The 25,449-nt window shown below is 48.7% G+C and overlaps 1 protein-coding gene across 2 annotated transcripts; it reads left to right on the top strand.

The window, feature by feature from the left end:
- The first annotated feature begins 8,747 nt into the window (after window positions 1-8,747).
- LOC123280725 (palmitoyltransferase ZDHHC19-like) lies at window positions 8,748-24,136 on the top strand. 2 transcript variants are annotated; one of them, XM_070497052.1, is made up of 11 exons: window positions 8,748-9,017; window positions 11,121-11,247; window positions 11,560-11,727; window positions 15,423-15,544; window positions 16,083-16,222; window positions 16,984-17,156; window positions 17,281-17,386; window positions 22,773-22,858; window positions 23,072-23,276; window positions 23,668-23,733; window positions 23,915-24,136. In XM_070497052.1, exons 3-10 carry the CDS (start codon window positions 11,708-11,710, stop codon window positions 23,695-23,697), a joined length of 882 nt encoding a protein of 293 aa, XP_070353153.1. In that variant the 5' UTR covers window positions 8,748-9,017; window positions 11,121-11,247; window positions 11,560-11,707; the 3' UTR covers window positions 23,698-23,733; window positions 23,915-24,136. The 2 variants fall into 2 exon arrangements, with proteins under 2 accessions (XP_070353153.1, XP_070353152.1); XM_070497051.1 differs by lacking the exon at window positions 8,748-9,017 and having other exon boundaries at window positions 11,113-11,247.
- The last annotated feature ends 1,313 nt before the right edge of the window (window positions 24,137-25,449 follow it).

Raw genomic sequence — 25,449 nt, 5'->3', positions numbered from 1 at the left:
GAGATAGCGGATTCAATGAGGAGAAAGAATTTAAGGATCATAGGAATTCCCTAGGACATGGAAAAGGAAAATGGAGCAGAAAGTGTGCTTAATGAAATTATAGAAGAGAACTTCCCAAATCTAGGGATTGAGGGAGAAATGTGTGTAGAGGAAGCTTTCAGATCTCCTAGATTTGTCAATGTAAAAAGACCTACTGCAAGGCGTATAGTAGTACAAATGGCAAAAATGAAAGACAAAGAAAGAATATTCAGGGCAGTAAGACAGAAGAAAATAACCTACAAAGGAACTCCTGTCAGACTTTCAGTGGATTTCTCTACAGAAACCTTACAAGCTAGGAGAGAATGGAGTGACATATTCAAAACTTTAAACGATAAAAATCTTCAGCCAAGAATACTCTATCCAGCAAGAATATCCTTCAGATATGAGGGAGAAATTAAATCTTTTCCAGACAAACAAAAGTTAAGGGAATTTGTAACCAAAAGTCCTCCACTACAAGAAATCCTCTAGAAGGCTCTCATACCTGAAAAAAGAAAAAAGGGAGAAAGGGGTCACAAATCACAGAGTAGGGAGACAGATGGATAGAACCAGAATAGGATAGCAAATATTCAACTATAGCATTAGGATAAAGGGAAGGAAACTACCAAAGCAAAGACGATCTTATCACTCTAACTACAAACTCATAACACGAGTTGGAATAAGAAATGAAAATAATAATTTAGGAGGGGAAGAGCAAAGGGACTAAATCAGTCTAGGTCAAGTAAGTAAGAGACCACCGGAGAATAGACTATATTATACACGAGATTCTAAACACAAACTTCAGGGTAGCCACTAAACTGAAAAACAGAACAGAGCCACAAAACATAAATAAAGAAAAATTTAAGAAACCCAGCATAAGAAATTGCAGTATTAAATGGGTAGGCTAAAGCACACAGGAAAAGAAAAGCAGGAAATCCAGATAATGAGTGACAGATTGACAGCATTAAGTCCACATGCATCAGTAATCACTCTCAATGTAAACAGGTTGAACTCTCCAATAAAAAGATACAGAGTGGCAAAATGGCTTAAAGTACAAGATCCAACAATTTGTTGCCTCCAGGAAACACACCTCAGCCCCAAGGACAAACACAGGCTCAGAATGAAGGGGTGGAGGACAATATTTCAAGCTAATAGCAAGCAAAAAAAAAGCAGGTGTTGCAATTCTTATATCAGACAAAGCAGGTTACAAAATAAGACAGGTAAAGAGAGACACAGAGGGACAATATATAATGATCAAAGGGACACTTCATCAAGAAGAAATAACGCTTATAAATATCTGTGCACCCAACATAGGAGCCCCCAGGTTCATAAAGCAACTATTAACAGACCTAAAGGAAGATGTTAAAAACAACACAATAATAGTAGGGGACCTCAACACCCCACTCACATCAATGGACAAATCATCCAGACAGAAAATCAACAAGGAAATAGTGGAGCTAAACAAAAAACTAAAACAGTTGGACTTAATAGACATATATAGATCACTTCACCCTGAAAGAGCTGAATACATGTTCTTCTCAAGTGCACATGGAACATTCTCGAGGATAGACCATATGTTGGGAAACAAGGCAAGCGTCTACAAATTTAAAAAAATTGAAATAATAACAAGCATCTTCTCTGATCATAATGCTGTAAGGCTAGAAATTAATTACAAGAAAAAAGCGGAGAAAGGCACAAAGATGTGGAGACTAAACAACACACTACTGAACAAGCAATGGATCACTGAAGAAATTAAAGAAGAAATCAAAAAATACCTGTAAACTAATGAAAATGATAACATGCCATACCAACTCATATGGGATACAGAAAAAGCTGTATTAAGAGGGAAATTCATCGCAATACAGGCACATCTTAACAAACAAGAAAAATCCCAAATAAGCAATCTTAAACTACACCTAACTGAACTAGAGAAAGAAGAACAAATAAAGCCCAAAGTCAGCAGAAGGAGAGAAATAATAAAAATCAGAGCAGAAATAAATACTATTGAAACGAAAAAGGCGGTAGAAAGGTTCAATGAAACAAAGAGCTGGTTTTTTGAGAAGATAAATAAAATTGACAAACCCCTAACCAGACTTACATAGGAAAGAAGGGATAAAGCTCAAATAAACAAAATCAGAAATGAAAGAGGAGCAATAACAACAGACTCTGCAGAAATACAACAGATTGTAAGAAAATACTACAAAAAGCTATATGCCAACAGAATGGATAACCTAGAGGAAATGGATAAATTCTTGGACTCCTACAATCTCCCAAAGCTCACTCAAGAAGAAGCAGACAATTTGAACAGACCAATCACAAGGAAAGAGATTGAAACAGCAATCAAAAACATCCCAGGGGCTGGCCCCGTGGCCGAGTGGTCAAGTTCGTGCGCTCTGCTGCAGGTGGCCCAGTGTTTCGTTGGTTCGAATCCTGGGCACAGACATGGCACTGCTCATCAAACCACTCTGAGGCGGCATCCCACATGCCACAACTAGAAGGACCCGCAACGAAGAATATACAACTGTGTACCGGGGGGCTTTGGGGAGAAAAAGGAAAAATAAAATCTTAAAAAAAAAAAAATCCCAAAGAATAAAACCCCAGGACCAGATGGCTTTCCTGGGGAATTCTACCAAACTTTCAGAGAGTATTTAATACCTATCTTTTCCAAGCTATTCCAAAAAATTAGGGAGGATGGAACACTTCCTAACACATTCTATGAGGCCAACATCACGCTGATACCAAAGCCTGACAAGGACACCACGAAAAAAGAGAACTACAGGCCAATATCACTGATGAACATAGATGCAAAAATCCTCAACAAAATTTTGGCAATGAGAATTCAGCAATTCATCAAAAGGATCATACATCATGATCAGGTGGGATTCATACCAGGGGCACAGGGATGGTTCATCATCCACAAATCAATCAACGTGATACACCACATCAACAAACTGAGGAATAAAAACCACATGATCATCTCAATAGATGCAGAGAAAGCATTTGACAAGATCCAACAGCCAATAATGATAAAAACTCTGAACAAAATTGGCATAGAAGGGAACTACCTCAACATAATAAAGGCCATATATGACAAACCCACAGCCAACATCATATTCAATGGACAAAAACTGAGCGCCATCCCCCTGAAAACAGGTACGAGACAAGGATGCCCTCTATCACCACTCTTCTTTAACATAGTACTGGAGGTCCTGGCCAGAGCAATCAGGCAAGAAAAAGGAATAAAAGGAATCCAAATAGGGAGGGAAGAAGTGAAACTCTTGCTGTTTGCAGACGACATGATCTTATATCTAGAAAACCCCAAAGAATCCATCAGAAAACTCTTAGCAGTAATCAACAACTACAGCCAAGTTGCAGGATATAAAATCAACCTGCATAAATTGTCGGTGTCACGATCCAATGTACACACCAGGATAGATGCGGAGAGGGCTGATGGCCACTCTGAGTTTATTATAACCAGTGTTTCAATATATACATAGCTTACATCTGTTAAACATACACAGATGTTCTGGATGAAATAATTAGCGAATGCCAAGAATTCTTAGTGATTTCTCAAGGAGCCCTCCCTCGGCGTCTGTTTTGATATTTTCATGTTATTGCTGTGCTCCTATATTTTTATCTCAGAGCAGGCAAGGTTTCTTAGGCAACGGCCCCTCCTGCTCCTGATATCGATATCGTTTCTCCATCTGTGTCCCTGGACGACCGATGCCTGTCCTGGTTGCCTCCCCCTGGAGGTCTTACCCGTCATTGCCTAACCAGCCTTATCACCACTGGGTCACAGTTTGTTGGCAAGCTTTTTCCAGTGATTATTAACCCTTCCTGCATCAGGGGCGGCTACACAAATCAGTAGCATTTGTATATTCTAATAATGAACTAACAGAAAAGGAACTCAAGAAAACAATACCATTCACAATCACAAAAAAAGAATAACATCCCTTGGGGTAAATTTAACTACGGAAGTGAAGGACCTATAGAATGAAAATTACAAGGCCTTTCTGAGAGAATCGGACGACAACATAAGGAGATGGAAAGACATTCCATGTACATAGATTGGAAGAAGAAACATAGTTAAAATGTCCGTTCTACCCAAAGCAATCTACACATTCAACGCTATCCCAATCAGAATCCCAATGACATTCTTTACAGAATTAGAAGAGAGAATCCTCAAATTCATATGGGGCAACAAAAGACCCCGAATTGCTAAAGCAATACCGAGAAAAAAGAACAAAACGGGAGGCATCACAATCCCTGACTTCAAAACATACTACAAAGCAACAGTAATCAAAACAGCATGGTACGGGTACAAAAACAGGTGCACAGATCAACGGAACAGAATTGAAAGCCCAGAAATAAAACCACACATCTATGGACAGCTTATCTTCAACAAAGGAGCCAAGGGCATACAATGGAGAAAAGAACGTCTTTTCAACAAATGGTGCTGGGGAAACTGGAAAGCCATATGTAAAAGAATGAAAAGTGACCATTGTTTTTCACCATTCACCAAAATAACCTCAAAATGGATCAAAGACCTAAAGGTGAGACCTGAAACCATAAGGCTTCTAGAAGAAAACATAGGCAGTACACTCTTTGACATCAGTATTAAAAGGATCTTTTCGGACACCATGTCTTCTCAGACAAGGGAAACAATAGAAGGAATAAACAAATGGGACTTCATCAGACTAAAGAGCTTGTTCAAGGCAAATGAAAACAGGATTGAAACGAAAGAACAAGCTACTAACTGGGAAAAAATATTTGCAAGTCCTCTATCTGACAAAGGCTTAGTATCCATAATATATAAAGAACTCTCACAACTCAACAACAAAAAATCAAACAACCCGATTAAAAAATGGGCAGGAGATGTGAACAGACATTCCTCCAAAGAAGACATACAGATGGCCAATAGACACATGAAAAGATGCTCATCATCACTAATCATCAGGGAAATGCAAATCAAAACTGCACTAAGATATCACCTTACACCTGTTAGAATGGCAAAAATAAGCGAAACAAAAAGTGAGAAATGTTGGAGAGGTGTGGAGAAAAAGGAACCCTCATACACTGCTCATGGGAATGCAAACTGCTGCAACCACTATGGAAACAGTTTGGAGATTTCTCAAAAAATTAAAAATAGAAATACCTTATGACCCAGCCACCCCACTACTGGGTATCTATCCAAAGAACTTGAAATCAGCAATTCCAAAAGTCCCATGCACCCCTATATTCATTGCAGCGTTATTTACAATAGGCAAGACGTGGAAGCAACCTAAGTGCCCATCAACTGATAATTGGATAAAGAAGATGTGGTAAATATATATACAATGGAATACTACTCAGCCATAAAAAAGGATAAAATCATCCCATTCACCACAGCATGGATGGACCTCCAGGGTACTATGTTAAGTAAAATAAGCCAGATAGAGAAAGACAATCTCTGTATGACTCCACTCATATGTGGAAGTTAAACATGTAGACAAAGAGAACAGATTAGTGTTTACCAGGAGAAAGGGGTTTGGGTGGGTGGGCACAAAGGGTGAAGGGGTGCACCTAAAACATGGCTAACAAAGAATAATGTACAACTGAAATTTCACAAATTGTAAACTATCATAATCGTAATAAAAAGTGAAAAAAGATAAACAACCAAAAACCCAAAACTACTCATTTATTGGAGAGAGAGGAAATAGGGAATTAATTTGAAGAATTTCTGAAAAACGAATTCAGCACTACATATCAGACATTATTGGCTCTAATTAAAGTTATAATCAGAAGAAAATGTTAAGCTTTATGTTTTTATATTAGTAAAAAGTGAAGGGTGAAAATGATTTGAATTACCAAAACAAATCCTAAAAAAAAAAGAAACGGGGCCGGCCTGGTATAGTGGTTCAAGTTCACCATATGGTAAGAATCGCTTACTCAGATTCAATGTGCCAGCCCTAACGGCGATGGGTGAGGGGTGGTATGTCACAGAGGAAGAGTCGTGACAAGCGTACTTATTGAACAATTTTCCAAGCACCTGGAAAGTCCTTTTTTTTCTTTCCTTATTTTTTCCCTCTCAGACTGAAACAGGCATAGCTGCAGCAATTAGGTAGCTCTAACTGATGATATACACAGCTCTTTCAGTGCAACTAAGGATCACTTGTTGAATCTTGAATAGCCACTCTTGGAAATCAGCTACACTGTAGAATACACCTTCCATTTGAACCAAACTTAATGTCAAATAGACTTTTCCCACTGAGTGGTGCTGCAAGAATCCAGAGAGGGTATTAGCCTTACAGGACACGTTGCCAAATTGCTTCTGGTGACAGTAAATCCCAGACTCTTAGAGAGGACGGTACCACCATGCTGGTGGGGTCCTGTACAGTTAGTAGAAATTCAGAAATCAATCGACTGAAAATAAAGCAACTGATTATCATCATCATATCCACTGTCTGCATTAACTCATTTAACCCCCAAATATTTGTTAAACACCTACCACATACGAGACACTCAGAGAAGTACCTCGAGGATTGGGAAGCCACGACACAGCCAAGGCCATTCATCACAACTCTGGGCTGTGCAGCTGACTTTGCCTGCTGTGTGTTCAGAGTAATTAAAAGGAAGGAAAGCACAGAGCCTGGTTTCCAGACGTTGTCTTCTCATGGTGTATTCAGGATGCCCTAGTTAACGCAGTCTACATTTGAAGTCAGGATACTTCAAACTAAATCAGTTCAGTACAAATTTACAGGCATTGTTTTAGGGGCTGAGAAAACACAGACACAAAACAGCCAACACACTTGGCTTGCATAACTAACTATGATCTAACATGAAAAGGCCTTCGAATAGTGAAATCAAACTTCTTTGGGAAAACAGGAGGGTGTGATGAATTCTGTAGGGGTTTTGTAGAAAAGGTTGAAATAAGCAGAGGGAGATATCATTTGGTTTGCGTATATTAACCTAGAATTTAGACAGGAAGGAAAAAGGGGAAATCCAGAGTTAACCACGATTCTACTTAAACACAATATTCTGGTCAATGAAGTGACAGAATTATTAGAAAATTCATAAATAGAGAGTTTTTAAGGATCAAAAACTACTCATTGTGTACACACCATATGCAAAAAGCTAAACTACGCTGTGGGAGACAAAGGAGGTATTTTGTCCTCACACTGAGCTTGCAGTTTGGATTGAGAGGCAATGGCATAAACAAATAAAAAAGGATATAAAAATACACAAAAATGCAATAAGCACACCAAGGATATGGTTAATTAAAAAAGGAGTGGTAGAACATTAACTATGAAGCATTGAGGAAAAAAAGTTGCCATAGGTTCGAATAATCTATAGGGACTTCAATTTTCTTGTATCCAAAGAGGAAAATTATGAGTTTGGTTGGTTGACAGTCAAAACCAAAGTCACAGAGATGGGGCAGCATGAGATACAGGAAAAGACCTCGGTCAGAGTTAGAAAACTTGAGTCCCTCCTGAGGCTGGCTCTGCCACCAAGTACCTGTGAATTAAAAGGACTCGTTTAGTTTCTGTGGCCCTGAGCTCTCTGCTGCTGAGGGGAGGCTGAGTGAGGAGTCTCCTCCCCACTTGCAGTTCTTCCATTGTAGCCATTGTCTGCTCACTACCCCCAAACCAAAACACCCCTTCTCATTTGCCAAGGGAGCTCCGGGACTTTACAAGCTGTGCTCTTAAACCAAGCTCACAGACGCAGGACCCCGGGGCTGCGTTGTTCCTACAACTCCATCTCAAGTCAGCTTTATGTTTTGGACTAGCAAGTGCAAGGTGTGTGACTACAGACCTAGAGTTCCAACGACAAAAGGATTCACCATGCAGCTGATAAGGCCCAAGCTTCAGGACTCATCCCTTGCCCAGGCCCTTTCCATGACCCTGAGGGCGGCCTGACAATGAATGCACGTGGTCATATGTTTTTGTAAAAATCTGTAAAATTAAGCTATTTCTGCATAATTTTAAGAGGATCCCATCTCCAAATTGTCCAAGCTGCAGTCTCCTCCAAATGTGGATCCACTCTGGTCCCCATAAACTTCCAAGTTTCCTGTTGCCTTACCAAAGGATGCACAAAGCAACAAAGGAAACCTCCTAAGACATATCCTTGCTGGCCTGGTATGAGGGAAAGAGGAAAGAAGACTTACATCTTGGTATGTTTTTCTTTCTTTCCCGTTTGTTCCTTCCTCGGTGCCAGCCCCTTAATGGAGCGCTGATCTCTGGCGCTCATCCCCCTGTCTGCTCTTTCAAGCCCAGTCACAGTGGACCGGGGTTTTACTTACTGGAATCTACTTACTTTATCTGAGGCTTAAAATTTGTAGGACACTGTCCCGTTTTTTCCCGCAGGTCCTTAGAGACTTTATGGTATCGAATAAACAGGTCCTAAGTCATCCGGGCGCAGGCTCAAACAGCAGAGGATTCTTTAGAGACAGAGTGCCGTGTCCAGAGGAACACCCGTCGGCGCGCCAGGAGCTGTCTGGGATCTGCGCTGTGGCCGCACCAGCAGAGACGGCTTTCTAGCAGCATGCCCAGGAGGGCTGGCGCACGCCGGCGTGGGGTGAGGGCTGGGGGATGAGATCGGAAGGGGAGAGGCAATCCCCGGCGTTTGGAGCATCCCCTTTTTTAGAAAGACTCAGTGTCTCCCCGGACAGCTGTTGCGGTCACCCCACAAACTTCAGAGGCGCCCTTCCTCTAGGAGCGCGCCTCTCCGCGCCAGCCTCACCTCCCCGGAGCTCCAGCTGGGGCCTGGCGCGCCGCCTGGCTGGCGCGGCTCTCGCTCGGGGGCCGCAGCGACCCTGGCTCCAGGCTAGCGGTTTGCCTCCTCGAGCACCCAGGAGCTTCACTCGCCCTCGCCCTCGCGCAGGCGCAGCGGAGGCGGCGGGCAGCGCGTTTGCACTAGCCCCCCCGGCTTCTGCCCGCTGCAGGTTCATTCCGCGAAGTCTCGGCGCAGACCGTGTGAGGCGGACCCGGCAGAGGGCATCTGCGCCCTCGCTCGCCACATTCCGGGTGGGCCGGGGAAGGGCACGGGGAGACCCGGCTGCTAGTTTGGTTGTGGTGCTTTTGGGGAGGCATGGGCGACGCCTTTTGCTTGGAGCGGGAATCGTGGCTCTCCGGCTGCACTCAGCGTGCGTCCTTCCTTCCAGAGCCCAAGGGGAAAGTTGGCGTCGGGTGGCAGCCAGGCGCTGGCTGGCAGGGAAGCGTGGTGCCTGCAAACGCGCGCTCCCCGAGCGGGGCATCCCTTGGCAGCCTGGGCTTGGCTCGCTCGCGAAAAGCCTGGATTCCATCCGGTTGGGAATTGGAGGCCCGGGTGTTCCCTCCCGGCCCGCTGCCGCCGCACCCCGAGGGGACGTGTTACTGGGCCAGCCTGGCCAGTTCTCCTGCTCTCCGGACTTGTGCTCGGCCTCGGGGACAGAGGTGCTCTGCCTCGGTGCCAGCGCGCGGAGGGGACTTGACTGGAGGCCGAGCCGCGGCGTCTCGCTGCAGCCTGCAGTCCAGAGCCCTGGACGGCGGCGCGCGCCCCGCCGCTGCAGCCGGGAGGTGCCGGGTGCCGCGCCACGGAGACCCGAGCTAGACAGGCGGACTTGCCGCCTTTTAGACCCTAGGGAACCCGTAATAAAAGGCAGGTGTCTCCACGAGGACTCTTCGTTTTCCACCCAAACTCCTCCCAGAGGGTTACTTTAAGTCTCAAGTTTACCTGGAAAGGGTTCCGTCTGTGACTATGCGTGGGGGGGGGGGGGGGGGGTTGTTCCCTAAAGGGCAGGAAAGCGTTGAGAGGGAGGTAGAGGAGAGGAGATGAGATCACTTCTGGGTCTGGTACTGCTATTGTGTAACCATGGCAACAGCCAGGGCAAGTGTGGTCAGAGCCTTCTGGGTTCCGCACTTGGACAGAAAACTATGAAGGGTGGGGAAAGGAGAGAGCCACATGTCATCACTCCAGTGCCGCCTTCCCTTCTCCCGCTCCGAGGCCAGACAGCGGGGAGGATGACCAGGAAGAGTCAGGATTGCAAGTGAGCAGCCCCAGCCCCAGATATTGCTGTAACTCTGTCCGGCCTCGGAGTCGCTGAGGCTTGCCTGAGGAGCTAAAGCTGGCCAGAGGAGCCACTGCTAACAGACTACAAAGTGATGGTCCCGGTCAGGGAGATGGGAAAAGACCTTGGTTCTTGGAAGAGAAAGGCCAGGAAATACAGGAAGGTGATGTGGGAAGAGAGAAGAATAGGGTCAAGCGGTAGCCTAGAGACAATAAGATGGTACTGATCTGGATTGCCAACATTTCAAATGGAATTTGCCCATTTATGAAATGGAAAATTGGTGGAGAAGGGAAGGGATATTTCTCTAACACTTATTGCATCCCATGGGCTTTGTACGTTATCACGATTAACATGCCCAACGATACTACACAAGGTGTTCTTGCTGTTTTGTGGATGGAAAAAAGGCGGACAGCCAGAGTTAGAAATGGGAGGCGTCCTCCTCTGGCCCTTGCAATCTTAACCAAGAATTATAATTTTTGAAAATAGTATTGATGGTTAGGGGAGTGGACAAAGCAGTTGTTCTCATTTTAGAGATGGGAATGAGATGTCAAAGTGTGAATTGATGTGTGCAAGTACAAGCTGGTGAGGGGCAAAGCCGAGACCGGAACTGTTTTAGCTGCATGTGGAGCACCTTTCAGGGACTTCAGGCCACTTTCCTCACTGAAAGGGACGAGCTTTCTAAGATCATTTTGATGCTGTATCTGTACATTATCATTTGTAGGGGAAGAACACTCACAAAGTTAAACGGGATCCGTGGTTGAGGATGCATATGCGCCATCGAGTCTGTAGGCCGTGAATCACATGGACATGATATTAATCATCTATATTTATACAGTTCTTATTGTACCTTATAGGAATTATTAGTGGCTTTAATAATGTTTCTAAAGGAAAAATGAAAACCAAAGAAACATATTTTGTCAAATGGTAACCCCACGGCTGTGTTGAGAAAATTTCCTGAGCTCAGTAACGTTTTCCTTAGTCTACTTTACTGCTTTCATGACCTGAATCCCTCAAAAATGACTTCCTGTTTCAGCACCACTGGTTTCCCTTTCTAAGACTCTGTTGTCCGTTCCCTTCGCAGGAGTAATGCTGTGACGCCTGTCACTTTCCTGCTGACTCTCTGAGAAGGGAGACCAAGAAAAACTGGGGCAATGCAGAGTGTTTTGGAATTCTCAGCAGACTAGAATCAACATGAGCAGAAACTAAGGGTAAAAGGGAGATAAAGAATTCTGTGGCTTTTCTTTTGCCTTCTTGTAGAATTGCCTTTAATGAATATTGATTTATAGTTTTTCATGGGAAAAATGCGCAAAGATCAACTGAATATTTAATCTCTTTGTGTGTGTGTGGGGAGGGTCGGTAAGGGTGGGACTGGGAATTGTTTTTGCTGGCAGAGAAGGTCAGGAATATAAACAATTACAAAGGCAGAGGAAGCACATGTACTGTTTCCAGTGATAGGGTATGGGTTTAAACTGGAGTCACTGAGCTGGCTTACTCTCACATCTTTTCTTTTCCAAATCTAGGAAATACGTTGTTTGGGGTTGGAGTTAAATGAAGACAGGCCGTTTCATGATGCCTACTTCTTATTCTTCATACTGTGTTCTCTTGCCATTGCATGGGCACTTGTGAACTACCAAAAGGTTTATCACAGACCTGAAAGTGTTTCTGAAGATGTCTTCTGGAATTGGCAGGTATCTCTGTGGCCCAGCTTGTGTTGACTGCTTTTACAGAGTTCTTAGGTTAAATCCTCCCCAATCTTATGAAACATTCGGAATATCAACTTCCCAGTCTGGAGGGGAAAACATTCCATTTGGTGCTGGTTTAATGAGTATTAATATGTCTTCAGATGGTTTGTTATAGCTTCATGATTTTGGGCAAAACGAATGTGACTCTGAACTTTCCTGTTGTGCCTGGGAGATCTCATGCTTTGATGACATCTGCTCCTTGGGAAACATTCCTGTCAATTCACAAATGATTTATTTAAAGAACAAGAGTAACTGTAGCTCTATTTTGAAAAGTTACTATTTCTCTATTTAGGGCCGGCCCGGTGGCATAGTGGTTAAATTCGTGCGCTCTGCTTCAGCGGCCTGGGGTTTGCGGGTTCGGATTTGGGTGCAGACCTTTGCACCGCTCATTGAGCCGTGCTGTGCCGGTGTCCCATATACAAAATGGAGGACGATTGGCACAGATGGTAGCTCAGGGACCATCTTCCTCAAGCAGAAAGAAGAAGATTGGTAAGAGATGTTAGCTCAGGGCCAATCTTCCTCAGCCAAAAATAAAATAAATAAGATTAACCATACCTCCATTTGGAAAAGTTATTATTCTTTCTGTAAATAGCTGGAGCCGTATGGAGCACACAAGTTAAGTGGTAAGTATTTCAACACTCAATGGCGTGTTCCCTGAAAGGAAAACGAAATATTCACATTTGTGAAATAAGTAATAATAACAATAACAGTATTGATTGACCATGGACAAAACTTATCCCATTCCTTCCTACCTCAAAACGTGGTGAAAAAATACTCCCTCGTTCTAAGAAACGTTGGCCCAAATCCCTTTTTATTTTTACATCTTCATCACGCCTTCAATCTGATGTTCTAAGTTTTCAATCATTTGTTTTCTTCCTTACTTTTGTCCTTGTTGATGATTCCTGACTAGATCATGAGAACCTTGAAGAAAGGAATTTGTCTTTTCTGACTTTTTATCCCTTCAGGTTAGTACCATGCTAAACACATTTGAGATACTTGGCACATATTGAAGTCTGATTAATTACGCAGTCAATAGAGTGATTTTGAATCTCTTCCTTGCCTATAAAAGATTTTATGCTTCACTTTCTCTGAGCTTTTAGGAAGGAGAGTTTTCTCTTATTTCTGAGTTGAACCTTGTCATAGAAAACAGTGGTGAGACGCTCAGGGTTTTATCGTAATACGTAACATCCAAGAGTGGTGTGATGATCATGTGAAATAGGGTACAGAAGAATAGTTAGTAAAAAGTTGCACGCTACAAAGTTATGATTTTCTTTTGAAATTTTTTGTGTCTTTTAGAAAGACCCCGTTGAGAGATGGCAGCATCCACATCCAGGTTACTTCACCTTAACTTGAAGTACCTAAATAATAATTAGAAAGAAGGTACAGAAAAAGCAAAATTGGCTATAAACAAGAAATACACCGATAAGCAACTGCAACACCTTTGAGATTATTTTGAAATTTCAGTAATCATAATGAGATATACTTCAGTTATTAGACAAATAAATATGACATTAAAAAGTGAAGTGCTTCAAATCACTGGAATATATAAGGAATATACTGTTCGTACTGAGATTTTAAATAAATTTGGTGACTTTTAATCTTTGTTAATATTTGATCATTTGTCTCCATGTCAATTCACAGTATTTAATAATTTCTAACGGTCACGAACCAGGACATCTTTAACCAGCTTGCGAATCTTTCACTGGTAAATTTAGACTGTTCATTCTTTTACAAAGCTCAACCAACTACAGATGTTACCCTCCCATAGAAGTGTGCACGAGAAATTGAGATTTAGTGACCAAAGGCTCCGAGAAGAGTCTCTGCCTGTCTGACCGTGAACCTGTCATCCCTTTAAAGATGTGACATCTTCTGCTCCAGAGATTAGGAATGCCGTACTTCACGTCCCTGTTTCTTCTAGGGGGCATTTAACAGAATAACTTTAACATTTTGTTTTGAAAGCTGGTGGTTAATAATGTGTTCTGTGAGTGAGTTTTACTAGCAAATCACAGGAGAAACGGAAACATTTTGCTGTGTTTTTCTAATTAACTCGAATGAAGCATTGTGAAATGGGACTGTTACTGCTAACGGCAAAGTCAATTGCATAAGCAAGAGAGTCTCGATTACTGAGTATCTGAAAAGAAACATAGGGCAGGACTCTTGCTTTCATGGAAAATAAAATGGGATAGGAGGAGAAGCCAACAGTAAGCTGCTATCAGATAAACGGCCACTGCGTCTCAACACGGAGTTGGGAAAATGTGTGCAGGGGCTGCCTCTCAGCACAGACCCCGCAGTCGGGTGGTGGTGGCAGGTCTGAAGCTGACTGGTGGCCCCTGAGTCACAGGTCTGTTGGAGCTGTGACTCACAGTTGGGGGACTCTTCCAGACACAGAGGGGTTCAGGTGCTCAGTGGCTGAAACGAATGACAACTGTCAGCTGCATGTCACAGAGAAGCCAGTGATTTTCTCCCCTCATAAGCAGCTCAGAGGGAGGCAGTTCTAGATCGGGGCAGTGTCAAGACTGTCATCAAAGGGTGTCTGTGTAGCGTGTTGACTTGTTGCCTAATGGGCCCAAGAGGGCACTCCCGGCCAGCACATCTAGGTTCAAGACAGGAAGAAGGAACAGAGCTGTGCCAACGGTGTCCTTTTCCCCTTTGATCAGGGAGCTAGACGCTTTTCGAGAAACCACAGAGATCCACTTAAATCTCATTGACCCAACTTTTGTCAAGAGAAGCCTGGAAACGAGGGAAGCTGGGAGATTATTTCACTGCCCCAACCCCAAAGTGGAATTTCATGAGAGCAGAAAGGAAAAACTGGAGACAGAGCGAGCAATGAGCACGCTTTGCTTCGATCAGCACTTCCCCCGAAAGGGCGATTGGAATCAGCCCCTTCTCCCCATGTGCTTTGAAACTCTCCTGGGGTCTCGAAGCCAACCTGGCGGGGGGCAGGACCTCTGCGTCCCCAGCATGAGGGGGTGGGGGGCGTTGCCGTTGGAGGTGCAGGTCATAGGCTGCAGAGCCCCTCGCTCACATTCTCAGCTTCTGTGACATCACACTGGGACTTGTGCCTTCTACCCTGGGCCGTAGCTTGGGAGCTCACTATCTCTTGAGCGACCGCTTTGGAGATAGGGCTCCTGGAGCCAGTGTTGGCGAGGGCGCCTGTGGGCGCTGGAGGTGCCGCCATGCCCCTCTCGCGGGCTGGCCGACCTCAGGGCCTGCTTCCCTGGATGATCCCGAGCCTGTGTGCCGCCCTCAGCGCAGTGATGCTGCTTGTCCTGAGTGGCCTGTTCTTTGCTTTCCCGTGAGTCTCCCAACAGGCCGGCAGGTTTCTGACAGACACAGAAAGAAAAAGAGATGATGATAACATGGAGCAGGGGAAGTGCAGAAGAGGGGTCATGGAAGGGAGATATTCTAGGCAGAGGGACCCGAATGCGCAAAGGCACCGAGGCATGGAGTGCTTGGTGCCCCTGGGAGCTGGTGGTGGTGGGTCGTGTTGGGTGACATCTCGTGGAGCTTCTATGGATCTGTCACTAGCCTGGATATTGATGGCAGGCTTGAAGGTCTGTGAGTCCTGACCAGGTGGACTGAGTCCTGGGGGGAGCTCAGGGCCTCCCGCAGATCAGGGCTGAGTCCTGCTCTGGTCTCAGTTGCAGATGGCTGGTCCAGAACGGCGAGTGGGTCTATCCTATTGTCACGGGCCCCCTCTTCGTACTCAGCTTCTGCAGTCTCATCGCCCTCAATGGGTCAGACCCTGGCATCCTACATCAAGGTGAGTTCTCGGCCCCTGGGAGAAGGAGGTAGCAGCCGAAAGGCTCCTGCCTGCACGGATGATTCCTAACGTGCTCCCCACTCCCCTCCCGGGCCTCAAGACCCCTTCTCCCCCCTCCTCACCTGCTTGGGCCCTGCTTCTTTGCTTCCTGACCCAATCCGCCAAGATGTGGGAAAGAGAATTCTGGAGGTTTCCAGTTACCCTGGAGGGGAGGGCGGGGCAGACCAGGGAGAGAAGCCAGGTATTGACAACCACTCAGTTCTCTTCTTCCTTCCCACTGCACACACTCCTGAAAGCATCAGTCCCAGTTGCGAAGGCCTGCGTCCTAACAGAGCTCCTCTGGCTGCAAATTACCTTCCCTTGGGCTGCCAGCGTCTCCCGGTTCGCTCAGCCAGCCGAGTGGGGACCGGGGATTCCCATGCCCAGCTCCTCCCCACCCTTCCTGGAGCCCTGTGATGCTGCGGGGCTGCCCCCACCCCTGCCAGCAGCAGAGTGACGGAAGGGCTCCTGCTGCTGCCCAATCCTCTTCCCATGCCAGGCTCCAACGAACTGGACCCCATGATGATGCCTGTGGTGTGGGTGAACCACATGGCCTTCCACCTGCAGTGGTGCCCAAAGTGCAGCTTCCACCGCCCGCCCCGGACCCACCACTGCCCCCGGTGCAACATTTGTGTGGAGGTGAGCACCCCTCTCATCTGCCCCCCTGCCCCCTCCCACCCCTGCCCTGAACTCGGCTTGGGCCAAGAGGCCCATTGACTCCGGGTGCCCGTGGCAGGCGTGAAAACACTACCAGGACTACAAAAGGCCAAGGGTGGCAGTAACTCCCAGGCACTCTTGGTCACTCATGCAGGTCACTGCGTCTGTGCCTGCTGCTGTCCTGGGAGGCTGGCCCTTGCCCACCCAGGTGCTGACAGGCACAGGTGCATCCACATCTATGCTTGCCCTGGTCAGGCCAGGGGGAGGAAAGGCACCCGTGTCCTACCCCAGGCCTCACTGACACTAGATGCCCAGGGGGCCTATGGCCGGCTGCAGATCTGGCCTGGGGAGATTCGCCTGTCCTCTTCTGGGGCTCCAGGCCCGACAATCTTCTGGATTCTGAGAGCTTGTCTCCTGTGTCTAGCCAGCTAAGGTTTACAAATGTGCTGTCTTCTCTCCTGCTCACTACCCAGAGAGGCTGGGGGGTGCGGGGGGCTGTGTCATTCTTACTCTCATTCAGTGGATGTCAAAACAGAGGTCCTGCTGAGGGTACAGCAGGAAGTGTCCCACAGAAGGCTAGGCGCGCCTTGTCTCTAGAGGCCTCGTGACAAGTGACCTTGAGCCACAGAGCCCCAAAGTGCTCTCACCACAGAAACGCCAGCGATAGCGACATTGTGGCTCAGGTTTAGGGGCGTTGGGCCACGGTCTGGATCTGGAGGGCGCCCCCTCTCACTCTCGCCCAGGACTTTGACCACCACAACAGGTGGGTGAATAACTGTGTCGGGCACCGCAATTACCGGCTTTACCTGCTGCTGGTCCTGTCCCTGTGTCTATACACTCTCGCCGTGCTGGTCGCCTGTGTGATGGTCCTGGTGCGCACGACCCACCTGCCCTACGGTCTGGACAAGATCATCACGTATCCACCAGGCTGTGGGGCCCACTTTGGGGGCCCACTGTGGGAGCGATGAGGAGGGCTGGGAGAGCCCAGGTGCGGGGGCAGGGGGCAAGATTCAAGGCCCGGCTCCTTAGCTCCAGGGCAGCATCGTGGTGGCTGTACCCGCCGCCGGCTTCCTGGTGCCTCTCTTCGTGCTGCTGCTCATCAAGGCCTGGTCGGTTAGCAAGGCTGAGCGCTCCCACGAGGGCAAGGTATGTGGGCCCGGGGGAGCCACGACACCGGGCTGTGGGCGGTCCCCTTGTCCCTCCCGGACCTCCGCACCTTCCACTCTTCCTCCACCGCCCTGGTCCTCATGGCCTGCCCTCCCTCGAAGGTGCCTCCTTAGCCCTTCAGACCCTGATTCAGCTCCTGTGGTGCCTCCACTGGGGCTCAGTGTCACTCTCCCGACTGGGTGCCCTGCGTCCAGGGCCTCCTGTGTGCCAGGTCGCGCATGCAGTATTTTGAGCGCTGTGCGCAGTGGTGAGTAAGGCTCCGTCCTGTGCTGGTGGTGATGAGGAGCCTGAAGTCAGAATAACTCCCGCCAGAGGCTGGTGAACACTGAGAGAGGGGCCTGACCGCTCTGTGCAGCACAGACTCAGAGAGGGAACGGAGAGTTCAGAGAGGACCGCGGTGGAGAGGTTTTGGGTGGGCGAGGGCAGAGGGGAGGGCATTGCAGGTGAGGGGCACAGCTTGCCAAAAGGCAGGGATGCCCGAAAGTGTGCGGACTGTTGACGAGATGGTGACGAGACAGTTGTAAAGGGAGCAGAAAGTGGATGGGAAATGAAGTGGCCTCCTTGGCACTGGCCGGACGGAAAAGGCTCGGAACGTCAGGTGGAGAAATTGAGTCTTGGGACCAGGAACCTGGGAGCCACGGCAGGACTCCTTTTTTTTTTTGACATACGGTAAAATTCACCTTTTTTAAGCACCCGATTCTATGAGTGTGGGCAAGCACAGACAGTCCTGTAACCACGACCATAATTCAAATTCAGAACAGTTCCGTCAGCCCCCAAATTCTCTGACGGTCTTTTGCAGTCACTATGTCCCCATACCTGCTGCCCCTGGCAACCACTGAGTTGTACTATCCCCATAGTGTTTCTCTTTCCCGAACCTCCTGTAAATGGAATTCACAGACTTTTGAGTCTGCTGTGTTTCACGTAGCAAAATTTATTCAAGATTCATCCGTGGTGTTGCCTATATGAGGAGGTTCTTCCTTTTCTTGCTCTGTACTATTCCATCCTATGGATATACCTATGCATGCCTTGTTGATCCATTTGCCAATTGAAGGATCTTTTGGTGGTTTCCAGTTTTTGGTGATCATGAAACGTGGTTATAAACATTCGTGTCCAGGGCCCTGGACATGTTTCCACTTCTTTGTTGATAAATCCTTAAAGGTGGCCTTGCTGGGTTGTATGGTACCGGAATGTTTCCCTTTGTAAGCCACTGCCCAATTGTCTTCCAAAATGCCTGTACCATTTGGCATTCCCACAAGCAACGTATGAGAACTCCAGTCGTTTCTCCATTTTCACTGCCGTTTGGCGTCGTCAGGTCTTCCGTGTTTTGTTTCCTTACTTTCGTCTAACGAACGTGTGGTGGGATCTCGTTGTGGTTGTGTTTGCGTGTTCCTAATGACTGATGATGCTGAGCATCTTCTCGTGTTCTTGTTTGCCGACCGTCTATCTGTGATTTGTGTCTGTTCCAATCTTTTGCCCATTCAGAAAAATTGTGTTGTTTTCTTCTTATTGAGTTTTAAGAGTTCTGTCTGTATCCTGGACTCAGATATGTGTTTTGCAAATATTTTTTCGCAGACTGTGGCTTGTCATGTCATTTTCTTTACAGCGTCTTTCAAAGATCAGAAGTTTTCGACTTGGTGAAGTGCCATATCAGCTTTTCTTTTAAGGATGGTGTCTTTGGTGTTGTAATTAAACAATCGTTGCCTAAGCAGACATCCCCAAGATATTCTCATATGTTTTCTTCAAGAAGTTTTATAGTTGTAGATTTCCTGGTAGGCCTCTGAATCATTTCAGCTTAAATTTTGTATCTGATGCAAGATATGAGTTGAGATTTATTTTTTTTGCGTATGGGTTGTGCCACCACCGTTTGTTGAAAAGACCATCCTTTTCCCATGGAGTTGCCTTTGCACATTTGTCCAAAACCAATTGACTCTACAGGTTTGGGTGTCTTTCTGAACTCTTTGGCCGATGCCACACTGGCTTCATTAGTAACTTTCTATTGAGTCTCGAAGTCACTCAATATGAGGCCTCCAACTTTTTCCTTCTTTTTCAAAGTGCCTTTGGCTGTCCTAGTTCCTTTGATTGTCTTTATAATTTTTAGAATCAACTTGTGAATTTCTATAAAAATGTTTGCTGAGGTTTTCATTTGGATTGTGTGGAACCCATAGACCAATTTGGAAATTGAACCTTTTCACAACATTGAGTTTTGAATCCATGAACGCGGGATTCCTCTCCATTCATTTAGGTCATCCCTGATTTCTTTCATGAGTGTTTTTGCAGTTTTTAGTATAGATCTTGCATACATTGTGTTGGGTTTTTTCTGAGTACTTCACGGGTTTTTGTGTTACTCTAAAGTTCTTCAAATTTCTTTTCCATTTGTTTATTATTATAAGAAATCACAATGGAATTTTCTCTATCGGACTGGTACCCTGCAGTCTTGCTAGAGTCTCTTATGAGCTCTCCAAGCTTTTTTGTTGATCCCACGTAGAAAAACATGTCATCTGTGGGTTAGAGCAGTTTCATTTCTTCCTTTCCGATAAGCATGTCTTTATTTTTTCCTTTTCTGACTACAATGTCTTGGACCTCTGGTCCTGTGTTGAGTTGGAGGGGTCAAAGTGAACATCCTTGCCGTGGGTTTCCTTTGGCAGGACTATGGCCTGACACCATGCGGTTTTAGAAAGACTGTAGTGGGCCACTTTGGTGGGGGGGGGGGGCTGGTGACATTAAGACAGCTGAAAGGACGGAGGAATCCTCTCTGCCCACCACCTCTCATCCTTCCAGTCACCACTCCATCACTCCATCCACCCATATTTGTTTGCCAGCTCACCTGTGCCTCGTCTGCTCAGCCCTGACTCACCAGCCCCCTGTGGTCTGCCTGTCTTCCCTCTCCACATTCAGTCCATCATTTCAGCCTCTCTTGGGCAGCACTGTCCCTTCACACATCCTGTGCTTCTTCAGTCCTAGGTCAGGCCAGAGGCCTGCCCTCCCTCCACCGCTCAGAATGGGGGTCTCCCATCCAGGCTCTCCAGCCTTGAGAAACGGAAATGTGGTCTTCTCTTTGACATTCACCAGGCACTCTTCCCCATCACCTGCAGAACCCACTCAGGTGTTCTTCACATACCTCAACTTCATTTCCTTTCTACCTGCCTCCCCTGACCACCACTTCTGCTGGGCCGCTTGCTTAGTGGTTGATATAGCAAGGGCTCTGGAGCCAGTCCACGTAAATTGAAATCTCGGCTGCACAGCATAGCAGCAGGGAGAGTTTGGGCATGTGACTTATTCACCTGGTACCTCAGTTTCCCCATCTGTAAAAGGAGGTCGCGTGGGTTACTTTAGGTAAGACACATAGCACAGCGGCTGATATAAGTAAGTGTCCTATACGTCGTCATTGTTGTTACTGTTCCTTCCCATCATCGTTTCCGCATGTTCACGTCTCTCTCATCTTCAAAACAAAGCAAACCTCCAATCACACACCATCCTCCGCTCCACATGTCCTCCTCTCCCCTCAGCTCAGCCGTAGTTCCTGAGAGGGTTGTCTGTGCTCCTGAGTGCCATTCTGCACCTTGCTCAGCCCACTTCAGCCTCTGTCCTCACTGTCACGCTGATTCTGCGCCCTCCAGGTGGCCAAAGCCGGTGTGCGGTCCTCAGATGGATGTTTCTGGGCTGCACTCAGCACCACCTGAGGCTGAGGGCGCCTGCCGTGGCCGTCCCCGGCCCCTCAGGCCCGGCTCCCCCTGCTTTCCTGGCTGCTGCTCCTCTGCCTGCACACTGGAGTCTTGGCCTGGTTTGCCTGCTCTTCGTTCTCATCCCCTCTCTCTGCTGCTCTCCCTCCCCAGCTGCCCTCCCCACCCTGCAGGTCACAGTTGGCTCTATTGTTTGTGGGGTGTCCTCAGTCCCCACTGATGTGCCTGGAAGGTTGTTGAGGCCCCAAATATTCATGAGCTAACGAGCGAAACTGCAGACAAAGGAATGCATAAGGCTCTGGGATAGAAGCGGGGGGAGAGAGAGAGAGAGAGAGAGAGAGAAGCCTGGAGCTGTAAGCCCTGGGGAAGAAGGCGACAGAGCAGAGGCCGCAGGGAGGTGGCAGGAGATGGGCAACGAGATGCCCACGTTGGTTTTGGTCCTGCGGACCGTGAGGACATTTGAGACTCACAGTTGGGGCAGGAGACCCAGGTGTGGAGCCAGTGAGAGAGGACAGGGTGGGAGCTCGGAGCTGTTGGCTCCACTCACGGCCGATTGGTCCCCTGTGGGAAGGGGAAGGAGCGCTAGCTCTTAGTCAGTCCTCGTGAATCCGTCCAACAGTTATCACTCCTTTAAGCACCGAGCAAGCAACGTTCTCCTCTGCTGCATAGACATCTCAGACGTCAAAATGGATTGCTCTACATTTGAAATTTGGATAGTAAATTTCCCCTAACTCTGTTCACCATTTAGTGTCCCTTAAATGCTTTCAACACCTTCAAGAAGGCAGGACTCAATCTCTCGCAGTGGTTAGTGTTGCTATATGGCAACCATGGGAACTTCTGGAGCCCTCTTGACTTTTCCTGCCCCAGGGCTCAGCTGTCCTGCATGGAGTCCTGGCTCCTTTTGGAGGAGAATAGTTCTGAAGATCAACACCTTTGTGACAGGGGCAGGGCTCAAGGCGAGCTGGCGGTGAGCAGAGGTGCTCCTGGCCACTTTTGGTCGTGACAGACAGTTTGTAGCCGGGGCTCTTGTATTCGGGGTGAGACTGGGCCCTGCCCTGCGGAGGAGGTCGGAGCTAGGCCGATGGGTGGAGGGCAGGGAGGAGCAGAGCCTGGTCAGCAGTGTCCAGGCAAGGACTTGACCTTTGGGCCTCACCTTTCCTGCACTGAGTGCTCAGGACGTGGCGCCCAGATGTCCAGGGCCATGTGAGTGTGGTTAGGGAAGTAGGATTGGGCCCCAACCAACTGCCCTTCCAGAGAGTGAAATTCAGTGAAGGCACAAGTGTAGAAAAACTGAGAGCTGGGACAGCAGAGAAGGGGCAGCGGGGGGTGGACGTGTCTTTGGAGCAGTTTCGTAGCAAACGGTCGATGTGTGAGGGTGTTTGGAAAGAGGCGGCAGGAGGATGTGTGTGGCCAAAGGAGGCAGAGAGGGGAGGATGCTGCCAAGGGGGTGCCGGGTGAGGGGAGGATCCCTGAGACGGCAGGAGACGGGGTGCAGGGCCAGGGGTGGCCTGGAGAGAGCTACTCGGAGGTGGGTTGGGGGAAGCCTTGGCTGACACTCGCGGCTTCTGTCCCTTGGGACCTTGCTGCAGCCCTGGGCTGAGCTGACGGGCTCAGGGTGGGGAGTGGTGGTGGCCGTCCCAGTCCTGCTGGATCTGAGCTCTTCTTCCTCCCCTTGCCCCCTCCAGTACCAATACCTGCATCTAAACAACCCTTTCGACCTTGGCTGTGCCAGAAACTGGTGTTTCACAATTTTTGCGCCACGAGGACCCAAGTGAGTTGGCACAGCAGAGGCCCAAGTGGTGACCCTGGGGCTGGTGGGGTGAAGCTGGGATTCTCATCCAAGAAATGGGGCAGAGGGCCCGGCAGCCTGGATGCGACGGGCCCCAGCTCCCTGCACGGACGAGCTGGTGCTTTGTGCTCCCCAAGCTGAGGGGGACCAGGCCTGGAGGGTTGCGACCCCTTCCATCTGGCTTGTGCTCCCCAGGTACATGGCCGAAGCCGTTGGGCTACAGAGCGCGGTGGGGCCTGACTGGGTGCCCATGCAGACCCTGCACTGCTCGAGAGGCCCCTCGGGGCCCAGTCCTCCGGCCGTCCCCGGGCCAGGGGCTCGCCCCCACATCCAAACTCGGGGTCTCTACACACCGGGACGGGCTCCCCCAGGGCGTCGACATCCTGCAGATCTCCAGGAGGTGAGGTGTCTGTGTGTTTGTGTGCGTGCGTGCGTGAGTGTGTGTGTGCGCGTGTACAAGTGCAGCTGCCTGTGCCTGTGGTGTTGGGAATGGGCATCTCCAGATTGTGCGGATGTGGGGGGAAGCTCCCGCATGGTGCAGTAGCCCTGAAGCTGGAGCACTGAGAGCTCGAGGGAGGGGGCTTGTAGTCCCCAGGAGCGCTGGAAGTAGAGTCACAGGCCTCCAGAAGCATCCGGCGGATCCTGGAGACACAAAGGGAAAAGACCACACCACAACCTTGCTGGTTGGCCTTGGCCCAGTCACTTCCCCTTTCTGGGCCTCAGTGCCCAGATTAGGACTGAAGGTGGTCCAGTGGTTTCTAATTCGGGGGGACCGATTCCTTTCTTTAAAGGCAACTTTTAATCTGGAGCTGAGTGTATGAACCATGTGGAAGTGGACCATCAGGAATGAAGTGGGGGTAGGTAATTCACAAGCCCCCGCCCAAGGGCCCCTGCAGTGGCATTCTGTGGTGCCAGCCCACACCCATGCTCTGTGTGTAGGGGGTGGCGGCTTGGACAGCGTCTTCCTCCCCAGCTGGTGGGCCATGCGCTGTAGGGTGGGCACTTTGGGACAGCCCGCATCCTCCACTCTGCATTTAGGTCCATGCCGGCTTGCCCAGTGCTGCCCCTGCTGCATGAGGCTGCATATCAGCCTTGGTCTGCTCTCGCCATTTGGCCCCTGGAGATGCCAGGAGCCTCAACACCTGAACCTCACTCCTCTATCCCGCGTGGAGGCTCTCCGTGCCCTGTCCCTGCCTACTCCCCTGATGGGAGTGCCTGGATCCCCCGAAAGCCCATTAAATACCCTTTGCCTGCCTCCTCCAACTGCCTTGGGGCTTTGTCTGTCCCAGTTTCCACGGAGCTGGGGGACATGGGGCATTCTGGGGGCTGAGACAAAGACCCTGGGAGGAGGGACCAAGGTCCAATACTGGCTGGCTTTGCGACCTTGGGCAAGACACGCAACATTTCTGTCATCCTTAAAATGGGGCAACCCTAACAACCACAGCAGAGCTGCAGATGATGGAAGAGAAAACCCAGCAGTGCCTGGCTGTCCTCCCAGGAAAGTCCTGGCCTCCACCCTGCAGCTCCCCTGTCTGCCTGAAGAGGGCGTGCGCTGCCCAGGAATCCCCCCAGAGTGGCCTGCTCTGGCAGTGCAGCATAGGAGCCTCCTGGGTAGCTTGGGCTGGCCCTCAGGTGAGGAGGGGGCCTTCCCGCGGCCTCATCCCTGGGAGGTGAAGTGCGCGTGTTGCCCATCACAGTCCACCCTGCATCTTTGCTCCGAGCCATTCTCACCCTGGTCACTCCCTCCTGTTGAGGAGTCAGATGCTGTTTCACGTCCTGTCCTTGTCGGGGTGCCCTAGGCTCTGTGCCTCTGCTGGCCTTAGGGGGCAGGGAGAGGGCAGTACATCAAACTGTGGCTCCTCTGGTGGCCAGCATGTGACCCTGCTCATGGGAAATAACGGCACCTTCCTGGAAGGTAGTCAGTGGATGAAATGAGGTGGTTCATGCAAAGACGAGGCACACAGTAGGGACACACTGAAAGCAGCCAGTATGATGATGATCCTTTTCTCCATCACACAGCTAACAGACCACCCAGTGTTCCTCCAAGGGCCACCTTCTCAGAATTCCAGGGCCCCAGGTCACCGACTCAGAATCTCCGGGTGGGGGAGGGCGGGAATCGGAATCTGAGTTTTCGTTAGGTGCTCGTGTGATCCCGCCACCCTGGAGTTTCAGAACTGCCTCCTCAGGAGAGGAGGACGGGCACCACCACACTGCTTCCTGGCACCCTGTACCCAAGGGAAATCGGGAACGGAGGAGGGTAAGAAGGAACGATGTCGCCAGAGGGCCAGATCAACAGCCCAGGGCCCGTGAGGTGTGTGTGCTGTGTGTGCATGCCCGTGCTTGTGTGTTGGGGCAGGAGCTCATCCTTGGGGAGCGTCAGCCCCATCTGGGGAGGTGGGTGACCTCTGTGCAGGACGTGGCTCCAGGTCTCTACACAATGAGTCCCCGTACAGGCTGCCCCTCCCTCCTCTCCCAGCCTGACCGAGACGGACTTGGAAAGCTCTGTGTCTGGCCCAGCCTCACCCATGCCTCTTGTTCTGGCTCTCTGGGCTCAACCCCAGGGACGCCAGCTC

The sequence above is a fragment of the Equus asinus genome, chromosome 25 (assembly GCF_041296235.1).
Source record: "Equus asinus isolate D_3611 breed Donkey chromosome 25, EquAss-T2T_v2, whole genome shotgun sequence".
NCBI lineage: Eukaryota > Metazoa > Chordata > Mammalia > Perissodactyla > Equidae > Equus > Equus asinus.
This window is presented reverse-complemented; position numbering and strand designations above follow the sequence as displayed.